Raw genomic sequence first — 12,405 nt, 5'->3', positions numbered from 1 at the left:
GTGATACACAAAGTGCTGCAATGTGTTTGTTTTAATATGTGCAACTGATTAATGACTTAGTTATTTATTATTATTTAATTTTACTATTTGATGAGGATTAGACAATACTAACCATTTTAATATTCCAGTATATACAATTAGCATACATGCTACATTCACAATGATTTTCCAAGAGGACTTCCTCCTATGATAACTAGCTTCAGTGATCACTAATCCGCTATTAGTTTGTTATGTGGAGGAGGAGAGTCATAATCTAACACATTTGGCTATGTGGATGTTTTGTACAGATCCGTGAGCACATTGTACAGCCAATTCGCTGTTAAATATTTGTTTAATAGTTTGTATTTAACAACAAGAAATTTTACTAGGGGAGCAACGACCATTACCTTTGCATCCACCCCCCCCCCAGGACTAAACCAAACCAACTTTTTTAGGTTCCTTAGATGACCCCAAAACACAATCAGGATGTTCCTAAAAATAAAAAACTAGCCTCAAGCCAATTATCCAAGATGGTGTCCAAGATGGCCAACAAAATAGGTTTTTTTTTCCACTAAAACACCAATAATTTCTGTCATTGTTAAGTCTGTTGTGTGTTCCTACTATGTATTTTAATGATAAGGGTCTATTGGTGGCCATTTTGGACGCCATTTTGAATCTTAAACCCATGGATGAATTTAGTTTAGGCACAAATTAGTTTGCTGTGACCTGCAATGGTCTTCTCATTGAATCTCTGTGATATTTAAGTGGTCGTAGCTCCCCTAGTACAGCACCATTCAGACAATAGGGGTCCTCCTGGAGTATTCTCCACCCAGAAAGCAATTTAGGAGGCACCAAGAGAAGAAGGAAAGATGAGACTGCTAATGCTAATGGTGCTAATGCAATAAAATGACCTGCTCAAATGTTTTTCCATCACATATTCAAGGATTACTTGCCACCAAAAATAAATAACTGTATCATATCTGCGGCATTATGTTTATTGAATGTGGCTGAACCTGACAGCCGAGTAGAGCTGCACAGGCAGCTAACCGCTACTGGTCAGAGGACAACTTTATACATGCAAACAAACAAACAAACAAACAAAAACCCTGCAGTATAGAAATACTGTTTTCTGTAAATGGAATATTTATAAAAAAAAAAAAAACCTCCCCTGTGATGTTACTGCAAATGGTCTATAATTAAGCTACAATGGGAACAAATAAGTCAGCTTTTTACAGTTTACAAACATTTTTGACTGTTAAACTTTATTTACAAAAATGTTACTAATATAACATCACCAGAACTAAATTTAGGTAAGTGGTCCACTAATGGAGTCTTTTTCCATCACCCTCTGTGCGCTTGGAGGGGTTCAAGTCCATCTTGCCAGTTGTAAATAACGAAAATGGTGTCACCGCTCATCACGCACGAGGAAAAGAAATGCAAACCAGCATGACACGCGACAGCCGAACACACTCAAATGTAAGTTACTGCGTATATATAGAATTCTTTTCTGCAAATCCCACAACAAATAACACCCAGATTATGTGGCACCGAAATCTCCATTCCAGAAGGACCTTAATTTAATGATAACTGTGAGGAAGCAACAAATCTCCACATGCGCAAAGGATCATGGGACTCTGAAGTTGTCTGTGGGTTTAAAAGTCAGTTAAAAAGCCCGACCTGCTGCTACCCATTTGATACTTATGATACCACTTCGTAATTATTCAAGAGCACAGCAGTGCCCCAAAATCCTTGTTTTTAACCTCATGACTTTGTTGTTTTGAAATGAAACAGTATACATGTTATTTGAGATGAAAACTGACATTTGGAGTCGCTGTTTGCTCTCACAATTACAAAGGAGTGTCATTTTTATAAGTGCTTCCAAGATTACAGCCCTTTTATAAACACAAAGGCTAAAACTGGATGAGACACCATAAATATTATCAAGCTGGTGAGCATTTGCCTTTTGGTGAACTGTCTGCCCGTCACCATTGATCAGTCTGACAGTTTGATGAGAGACATCCTCTCCCAGCAGGTTTTTGGGTTGACGGTGGAGTCATTGTGGAGGATATGTTGACCTTTTATCCCTGTGTGCCCACAGGGCTGAAGCTGATCAAAGGCAGCTCGACACCGCTGAAGGCGACCGCCGTGCCCAGGCCTCTGGATGCAGTCCAACTTAAGGACATCGTATGCTACCTGTCATTACTTGAGGGCGGACGTCCTGAGGACAAGCTCGAGTGTGAGTCCAATCTGGTGTCACATGATTATTACTTGTAGAAAGCTGCGTCTGAGGTACATGAAGGTACAGTATAGAAAATTCTGCCACACGAAACACTAGTAACGTAGAATGGTCACGTGACATAAACCAGTCAAATATGAAACCAGGACCCATGTTCAGACATTTATCCTGGAGGCAGACGGAATGTCACCGGTAGTTTTCTTGTCCCAGACTATACACTATTAAAATGGGGTGCAGTGAAATAAACAAAATACAAAAGACAACACAGCTAAATTCTTGTATTGCTCAACTCAAATACTTTAAGATAAACTTTGATACAAAATCACTGAACTTCACACTTCTGATTGTACTTTCAATTCAATGGTGGATCCAGACTCTGGTTGCAAGGGTCTGCAACCTTTATTGTCAAAAGAGCCATTTTTGTCTCATCTGCCACAAATTAAAATCTCCTGGAGCTGCAAAACATAACTGACCCTTAAACATGAATGAATAAAGACAACAGAGCCTAGAAAGCTATATTTATATACCAGTGGCGGCTGGCCCATAGGGGTACTGGGGCGCCGCCCTCCCTGGTGTGGAGGGGAAAAATGATAAAAAATAATTTAAAAATGCATTATAAATGTCAGTTTTCTTAATAGTATTTGCCTACATGTAATCTGAATTATTAAAACAACATTTCCACCAACTGACTCTCATTCAAAAGTGCATTTCTATCGACAGAAGCACAGAACATATCATTTCTCTTCTTGGGCGCTCACTCATCAGCCCCATTAAGTGCAGCGAAATGACCAATTGTGTATGTTGCTAAGGAAAAATAATAAATATTTGGCCAATTAGCATCACCAAATTTAATATCTTGGGGGCGATAGAATTTTTGCCCTGAACCAATTGTGTGTGGTTGCTAAGAAAAAATAATAAATATTTGGCCAAATTTAATGGCTTGAGTCACCCGTGGATTTATCAAAGTGTTGTTGGTGGAACCAGAAACCCCACCGACATTTGGGTTGTATTTTTTTTTTTTTTGTCTTTTTGTTTTGCTGAAGTAAGTTGAAGAAATTTGGGACTTTATGCTGCTGCTCCTGGCTGTTATGTCCTTGGAGGTTTTCAGCTGCAGATTCACTTTTGCTTTCGGATCCCACTTGAGCTCAGGTGAGCCCACGAGCTGTTAGGATTTACTGCTGAATGTTGCTCCTTGTGTGGAAATGAGAATGAAAATTTCAGATAAAATGAATGGGTGATATTTGTTTTAGGGGGTCAAAGCTGTGATCTTTATTGGTACAGTGGACCACTTATACCGTTTAGGGGAGACCGGGGCTGTTTGTAACAGTGTTCAAAGCTGCAACCATGGTGGCATTTTGGTCATAAAATATAGGAGTAGTCTCAACTTGATTTCAGTTTACACGTAATGAGGATCAGCCCACAGAAGTGAAATATTCTTTGAAGTGTTCCACAGTATACGAGGTCTGTCAATAAAGTATTGTACCTTTTTATTTTTTTCAAAAACTATATGGATTTCATTCATATGTTTTTACATCAGACAAGCTTGAACCCTCATGCGCATGCGTGAGTTTTTCCACGCCTGTCAGTGACGTCATTCACCTGTGAGCACGCCTTGTGGAAGGAGTGGTCCCGCCCCCTCGTCGGATTTTCATTGTCTGGAAATGGCGGAATGATTTGGACTTTTTTCCATCAGAATTTTTCAGAAGCTGTTAGAGACTGGCACCTGGAAACCATTTGAAAAATTTATCTGGCTTTCGGTGAAAATTTTACGGGCTTCACAGAGAATAAGGACTGTTACTACAGCTTTAAGGACTGCTTTAAGGATGCTCGGCGCACCGCACTCCGAGCTGCGACGACGAGGCAGAAAACGCCAGATCATTTCTAAGCTGATGGCTCTGTGGATACGAGACCATCGTGTGCACTTTCTCTGGTTATCACAAGAGCTGAACATCAGCCATTTTCCGTCAGATTTCACTTTTAACAAGAGATTTTGTCATGGAAAGCCGCGCGGAGGCGTCGTGCGTCACGACCGATTCGCTGTTTGAACGAGACAAAGAACACCTCCGTTTCGGCGTGTCATGGGACAAGTTGGGACATGTCTATCTCGGCTTTCAATGCTTACCAGTCCAGTAAGTATCAGAGACATTGTGGAGAGCTGGGTATGTCCTAACTTGTCCCATGACACGCCGAAACGGAGGTGTTCGCTCAAACAGCGAATCGGTCATTACGCACGAAGCCTCCGCGCGACTTTCCATGACAAAATCTCTTGTTAAAAGTGAAATCTGCCGGAAAATGGCTGATGTCCAGCTCTTGTGATAACCAGAGAAAGTGCACACGACGGTCTCGTATCCACAGAGCCATCAGCTTAGAACTGATCTGGCGTTTTCTGCCTCGTCGTCGCAGCTCGGAGTGCGGCATGCCATGCGCCATTGTGGGCCGTCCTTAAAGCTGTAGTAACAGTCCTTAATCTCTGTGAAGCCCGTAAAATTTTCACTGAAAAACAACCGAATCTTCGAAATGGTTTCCAGCTGGTTGTCTGGCAGAGCTCCTGAAAAAAAATTAATGGAACAAAGCGGCAGTAGCTCAGCTGTTTGCTGAGAATGAAAATCCAACGAGGGGGCGGGACCACTCCTTCCACAAGGCGTGCTCACAGGCGAATGACGTCACCGACAGGCGTGGAAAAACTCATGCATGCGCACGAGGGTTCAAGCATGTCTGACGTAAAAACATATGAATGAAATCCATATAGTTTTTGAAAAAAATAAAAAGGTACGATACTTTCTTGACAGACCTCGTAAAATGAATGATTTGCTCAGCGTAACAAAGAAAAAACCTAAAATAGCAATTTGCATGTATTTTTAAAAGAAATTCTAACTCAGTCACTACTGAGTACACACAAGACACTTATAATGAGACTAACTCAAGTTTAGCAAAGCATTTAATTAAGTGGTTTTGTGTACTTAATTTGTTTTTTCCTCTACACTGTTAATTCATTTTAACCAATTTAATTTAAAGGTTTTGGTGTTATTAGTTAGACAAATTATTTAATTTAAGTTATTCTAGCTTCTTTATTTTGCCTCCATTCCACTCAGTAATGTTCATGCAAATTATTACCTAAATTTTACCTTAAATTTCTCTCTCTCTCTCTCTCTCTCTCTCTCTCTCTCTCTCTCTCACACACACACACACACACTTACTCACTCACACCACCTCTTTCACTCCCTCTCTTTTTTGGAAGGTGGTGTGAACATTGTCAGTTTTACATAATGTTCTTTTGTCAAATGAGGAATTTTTCCATATTTTGAAAGAGTCTAAATTTGTTATTTTCTATTTTGTTAAGGTCGGTGTCATTGTGAACCCCAGGATCTGTTTGTCTGAAGATAATGGCAGTGCAGTACAGTTTGGTGTACTATGTGTGTAATTGGTGTCAAATGGTAAAATGTTCTTTGCTCAAGAACTTGAGTGTTGTATTTGATACTGTTCCTTTCCAAAGTATAAATGAGGCCTAATATAGCTGTAAATGGTTAACTTTATCTGTGAAACTGCTGATTTTGAGAAGGACATTAAATGATTATTGTGGAATTGGAGTAATTTTCTGACTGTTCATTTGAATGCCTGTACTGGACAAGGCAAGGGAATCTACTGGCACACCAGCCCCACCAAGACTTTTTATCACCAGTCGCCACTGGTATATACAGTGCCCTCCAAAGGTATTGGAACATTTGGTATTTCACACATTTTAATTTGTTTATTCCATTTAAAAAAAAAAATACAAATTTCTAAAATGATCTTCCTTAAACTCAAACTGAAAACAACCCTCTACAACTTGCTATAAATTTATTAAAAATCTAAAAGCCGAGCTGATGTGTTGCATAAGTAATGGAATACTTTGGTATAATACCTGTAAATAATCAGTTTTGTACCCAGTTGTCTTCACACAAGTCAGGGGATGGATACATGAACATTTCCAAGTTACTGAATGTCTTGGACTTTATTTACATCAATTATGAAGAAATAAAATAGTATGACACTCTAAGGTAAATCTGTGTGGAGTAGACAGTTCTCAAAAACTGAGTGACTGAGCAAGAAGGTAATAAGTGAGGAAAGCTACCAAGACATGGAGACAACCCAGAAAATGTTATAGGCTTCTGTGGCTGTGATTGGAGAAATTGTGCAGAGTGCATACTTTGCATTTTGCATCCCCAGTTATACAGCTTCATCATGACATGGAGCAGAGAAGGATTTTCTTAAGAAAAAGACCTGAAAGTTCAGCTGCAGTTTCCCAGAAGGCACATCTGAGATGCAAGCCTAGATCTGATGTTTTGGTGAAAGAAATTCATTTTCTGATTTACTTTTTGTATTTGAAATGGCATAAACAAATTAAAATGTGTGAAATACCAAGGGGAAGAATACTTTTGGAAGGCACTGTACATTAGGTCAGAATCTCAAGTCCCAGCCAGTTAAAGGACAGTGTTCTCACTCGCTTAATGTGAGTTCTTCTTCTGAACATCACTGCAGTTTTGCCATCAGGTTTTTATGTTAAATGTTTTATTTTTTCAATAAAAACACTGTTTCACAGACGCCATTCATTGTTTACTGAGCTCGACCATCTAGTTTGCTTTTTTCCTCCCTTCACACCTAAATTCATACAAAATCCTTTCTGGGTTTTCTTTGCAGCTAAGACTGTTATTTGCATTTCAGAATCTAACCACTCTAGCTTACAGCTTACTTTGCTGATGTATTATTTTAAAATGCATAAATGTCTGTCTTTCTCAATGACTGACAAACAGTTGCTCCTGATAAATCACCCATCCAGCATCCACAAACCATCCAGCAGGTGGCAGACATGTCTATGGAGTGTTCTCATCAAGATTTTTTTCATAGCATAGGGGAGAATACGGTGTGGCATAGCCGTATTGTAGGAGGGTCCGGGGGCATGTCCCCCCCCCAAAAAAATTTAAATTTATAATCCTCTGAAACACTATTGCGTGCATTTTGAGGGACATATTTTGTGATGTAAAGCCCAAGTTTTATTTATTTATTTATTTATTTTTAATCTTTGTTACAGCCTTACTTTAAAGCCAAAAGAAACTAGGCATAAGGCCAGAATATGGAAGAGTGTAGAAATGTGTGTCAAAGAAACATCAGAACTGTTAATTTATACACAGCAGTTTTCTAAAGAAATTCCTTACAAATGTTTTTTAGCTTCAAGATTAATTTCTGATTATTGTATATTTTGATGTTAAAAAATGTTGCTTACATTAGAAAACTTGTAATTAAAATAGTATTAAGTAAGAAAAATCTTTAGAAATCTTTGATGTTCATCTGTAAATTAAAACCATAACTTATCTGTTGTTGTTGTTTCAGATGAGATGATTTCTTGATTGCCATTAGAAGGAACCTTGGGCATTTATTTTTCGACAAATAAAATAGCATGAAAAGTAATGTATACATTTTTAAGTCTGGTAGATTCATTCATTCATTCATATATGCATTTCAACCAGGAAAAAACACTGTATATAAATAAATATTTATTATAATGTTGTATAATGTATCAATGACTGCAGTGTGTCTGTTAATTAGGATTTCTCAATGTGACATAAACCTCATGATGAAATCATTTTTCGTTGACTATGTGATTGCTTTTAATGGTGTAATTGGGATGAGTAATTGCTAAATTATGAATCTGACTATTCTCGTGATTGTGAATGCTTTGAAATGATGCATAATAGGGGCGGGGCTTATTCAACCTGTGCAAATGTCTTTTTGACTGAACTTTGACTTCATAGACATGTTTAATGATTCTTCCATTTAATATTCAAATATAAAAGGAAACAACTTTTCAAATAATAAAATCGTTGCTCTTTAAAGAGACTTTGCTTTATTTAGAAGAGTAGCAGCAAGACATTTAACCAAATGAAGGTCTCCTCTGCAGCTTGAACCTCTTGATGGATTTTTTGGAGACATTTTCCTCACATTTTGAAGAGCAGAGATGTTCTCATCTTCCTTCAGGACTTCAGGTTTTGGTGTTCATCTCCATCACTGGAAGTTTTTGAAGCGCTTCTATATTTGCAAGGTTCCCTGCACAGCAAATGTTGAAATGTTCTTATGTGGGACAAGTGAAGTTTCTTAAATATATGTTTCTTAAAATACAAAGAAAATGTGCTGTTTTCTTTAAGGTCTGATTGCTTGATAGTTAAAAAAAAAAAAAAAAAAAAAATCTAAGTTATTTAAAGTTGAGACTTTTCTTGTAGTCAGTGCAGTAGCCATTAAAAACTGTGTAACTTTATTTGGTAAAAACAAAAATAGATCAAACAATTTACAAATATAAAATGTTCACTCAGCTCATCTGAACGATTGATTCAACATCCTGCAGCTAAAGGCTAAGCTAACATTAGCTAATAAAACTTCAGCTGTGCGCTAATGTCACATTTATTTTCAGATTACTCCCTTACCTCAGACAAATTTGCAGAAGCTCTGATGCTCAAACTGGGTTTGTGTGTATATATATATATATATATATATATATACAAAAGTGAATTTTGGAGCATGTGTGTCTGCTTGATCACACCAGCTGCTGTCTCTCTCTCTGAAAGACTGGTGTGGCTTTCTGGCCAGGTGAAGTGCTTCAGCTCAGTCTGGCCTCACTCCAAACAGTCACTGAAAAAAGCTCCTCCCAGCAGGGTGATGTCCGTCACTCATTCTTCTGTTTTTTGCTCATTAATCATGTGGTTATGACTCGCAGACTGAATGTTTTACTTTTATTTTCCCTTTTTTTCTGGAACACACAACACTTCACAAACATGTTGACTGTGACACTTGTTCAACCTCCGGCAGAAATGCACCTGCTGAATCACAGAGCAAGAGGGATAATTAGCCATAAAATACATCAGCGACCACTAATTATTAACGCAATGTGCAAAGATAGACTTACAATCATGAATACATTGTGTTGCTAACTGGGACGTTAAACAACGTCCAACATGTCCTTTGAAAAAGACATGTTGGACGTTGTTGATGCATGTTGGACATGTTGAAAAGCCCCCCCTACGCTGATTGAGTCACAGTGTAGGGGCCCAAATCACAGCATAGGAGATCCAAATCACAGTGTAGGTGTTTTCTATGGTCAGCTGCACTGGTGACAACCCTGCTATAGGATATTACATTGGCAAAACAAATAACATTTTTTATTGATCTGGTGCATCAAAATTCACCTGATGTGAAATCGGGTTGTCCTCACTATGTTCCTTTTTAATTTGGTGAGTCACAAGATGACAGCATTTATCATTATGAGGGTTTTTTCCCAATTTTGAGGAACACACTTTGGCTAAAACCTTCCAAACAGAATTTTCTGTAGCTGCACATCCATTTTTTTGAACCATATGTGTTTGGTCATTCCCTCCAGGTGCTCTGGTTTCCTCTGACTTCCAAAGACATGCAGGTTAGGTGAATTGGAAACTATATATTCACTGAGTGAGATTGTAAGTGTGTTTGTCTGTCTATATCATAGATTGTATATACGAGGGCTGTCCGTAAAGTATAGGTCCTTTTTATTTTTTTCAAAAACTATATGGATTTCATTCATATGTTTTTACGTCAGACATGCTTGCACCCTCGTGCGCATGCGTGAGTTTTTCCATGCCTGTCGGTGACGTCATTCGCCTGTGAGCACTCCTTGTGGGAGGAGTCGTCCAGCCCCTCGTCGGAATTCCTTTGTCTGAGAAGTTGCTGAGAGACTGGCGCTTTGTTTGATCAAAATTTTTTCTAAACCTGTGAGACACATCGAAGTGGACATGGTTCGAAAAATTAAGCTGGTTTTCAGTGAAAATTTTAACAGCTGATGAGAGATTTTGAGGTGATTCTGTCGCTTTAAGGACTTTTCACGGTGCGAGACGTCGTGCAGCGCTCTCAGGCAGCGTCATCAGCCTGTTTCAAGCTTAAAACCTCCACATTTCAGGCTCTATTGATCCAGGACGTCGTGAGAGAACAGAGACGTTTCAGAAGAAGTCGGTTTCAGCATTTTATCCGGATATTCCACTGTTAAAGGAGATTTTTTTTAATGAAAGATGTGCGGACAGGTCCGCGCGTCGGGACGCAGCCGACGCGGTGCAGCGGCACAGGGAAAAACACCTCCGTGTTGATAACCATTTGTTAAAATCCAGTTGGCTTTTGATGGCTTTCAGTGGAGTGAGTATATGAGAAATTGTTTATCAGCTGGAGATGTTCCAACTTGTCCTCAAGGCTTCCAACAGAGGTGTTTTTCCTGTGGCGGAGCGTCGTGGCGGCTGCGAGCCGACGCTGCAATCCGCCCACACGTCTTTCATTAAAAAAATCTCCTTTAACAGTGGAATATCCGGATAAAATGCTGAAACCGACTTCTTCTGAAACTTCTCTGTTCTCTCACGACGTCCTGGATCAACAGAGCTTGAAATGTGGAGGTTTTAAGCTTGAAACAGGCTGATGACGCCGCCTGGGAGCGCTGCGCGACGTCTCGCACCGTGAAAAGTCCTTAAAGCGACAGAATCACCTCAAAATCTCTCATCAGCTGTTAAAATTTTCACTGAAGACCAGCTTAATTTTTCGAACCATGTCCACTTCGATGTGTCTCACAGGTTTAGAAAAAATTTTGATCAAACAAAGCGCCAGTCTCTCAGCAACTTCTCAGACAAAGGAATTCCGACGAGGGGCTGAACGACTCCTCCCACAAGGAGTGCTCACAGGCGAATGACGTCACCGACAGGCGTGGAAAAACCCATGCATGCGCACGAGGGTTCAAGCATGTCTGACGTAAAAACATATGAATGAAATCCATATAGTTTTTGAAAAAAATAAAAAGGACCTATACTTTACGGCCAGACCTCGTATACTGAAAAAACCCTGCATGTCATCACCCACAGGTTTTCTATACAGAACTTGAACAGCTGATAATGAAGCCTATATCTGGGTGTTGCCATGTTGACAGGGATGGCAGCACTCATTCTAACTATGTCAAAGAGTCCATAAATAGATAAAGAGGTGGAGCGTGGGTGGCTCCATTGTGTGACATAAGCAGCCTGAACATGCCCTGAGCTTTGAGTCCAAACCAGCTAAGCCAACCTTATTAAAGCAGCTGCCACTCAAAATGACCACGACCCTATTTATGCAGAACGTTTTGGCTTAAAATGTCTTAAGCACTCTGAGTGGGACCATATGCTCACTGGCAGTCTTAATTTTACACTGGTGATTTTACTGTGTACAACCCCAATTCCAATGAAGTTGGGATGTTGTGAAAAATGTAAATAAAAACAGAATACAATGATTTGCAAATCCTCTTCAACCTATATCCAATTGAATACACCACAAAGACAAGATATTTAATGTTCAACTGATAAACTTTGTTGTTTTTGTGCAAATATTTGCTCATTTTGAACTAGATGCCTGCAACACATTTCAAAAAAGTTGGGATGGGGCAACAAAAGACTTAGAAAGTTGATGAATGCTCAAAGAACACCTATTTGGAAACACATGAATGTCAGGATTGGGTATAAAAGGAGCATCCCCAAAAGGCTCAGCCATTCACAAGCAAAGATGGGGTGAGGATCACCACTTTGTGAACAACTGCATGAAAAAAATAGTCCAACAGTTTAAGAACCATGTTTCTCAACGTTCAATTGCAAGGAATTTGGGGATTCCAGCTTCTACAGTCCATAATATAACCATAGTAACTGACATCACTGTGTAAAGGATCTTACCACGTGGGCTCAGGAACACCAGACAACCATTGTCAGTTAACACAGTCCATCGCTACATCTACAAGTGCAAGTTACAACTCTACCATGCAAAGCGAAAGCCATACATCAACAACATCCAGAAACACTGCCACCTTCTCTGGGCCAGAGCTCATTTGAAATGGACAGACGCAAAGTGGAAAAGTGTGCTGAAGTGCAAAATAGGACAACAGAGACCCCGGACTGTTGAACAACTGAAGTCGTACATCAAGCAAGAATGGGAAAGAATTCCACTTATAAAGCTTCAACAATTAGTGTCCTCAGTTCCCAAACGCTTATTGAGTGTTGTTAGAAGGAGAGGTGATGTAACACAGTGGTAAACATTCCACTTTCCCAGCTTTTTTGAAACATGTTGCAGGCATCTATTTCAAAATGAGCAAATATTTTCACAAAACAATAAAGTTTATTAGTTTGAACATTAAA

General features: G+C 39.2%; 1 protein-coding gene and 1 long non-coding RNA gene across 2 annotated transcripts in view; one reads left to right on the top strand and one right to left on the bottom strand.

Annotated features, from left to right (window-relative positions):
• dgkb (diacylglycerol kinase, beta) overlaps positions 1-12,405 on the top strand; it is a 290,604-nt gene that overhangs the window by 114,677 nt on the left and 163,522 nt on the right. The window contains exon 6 of the mRNA XM_034174329.1: positions 2,078-2,215. Coding sequence (XP_034030220.1) covers positions 2,078-2,215 — 138 coding nt within the window. The remainder of the gene's footprint in view (positions 1-2,077; positions 2,216-12,405) is intronic.
• Positions 229-12,176, bottom strand: LOC117514042. The gene is made up of 3 exons (XR_004561782.1): positions 12,167-12,176; positions 5,330-5,340; positions 229-364 (listed from the first exon to the last, which is right to left on the bottom strand). It is a non-coding gene; the product is annotated as an uncharacterized LOC117514042 (long non-coding RNA).

Source organism: Thalassophryne amazonica, chromosome 7 (assembly GCF_902500255.1).
Source record: "Thalassophryne amazonica chromosome 7, fThaAma1.1, whole genome shotgun sequence".
Lineage (NCBI taxonomy): Eukaryota > Metazoa > Chordata > Actinopteri > Batrachoidiformes > Batrachoididae > Thalassophryne > Thalassophryne amazonica.
This window is presented reverse-complemented; position numbering and strand designations above follow the sequence as displayed.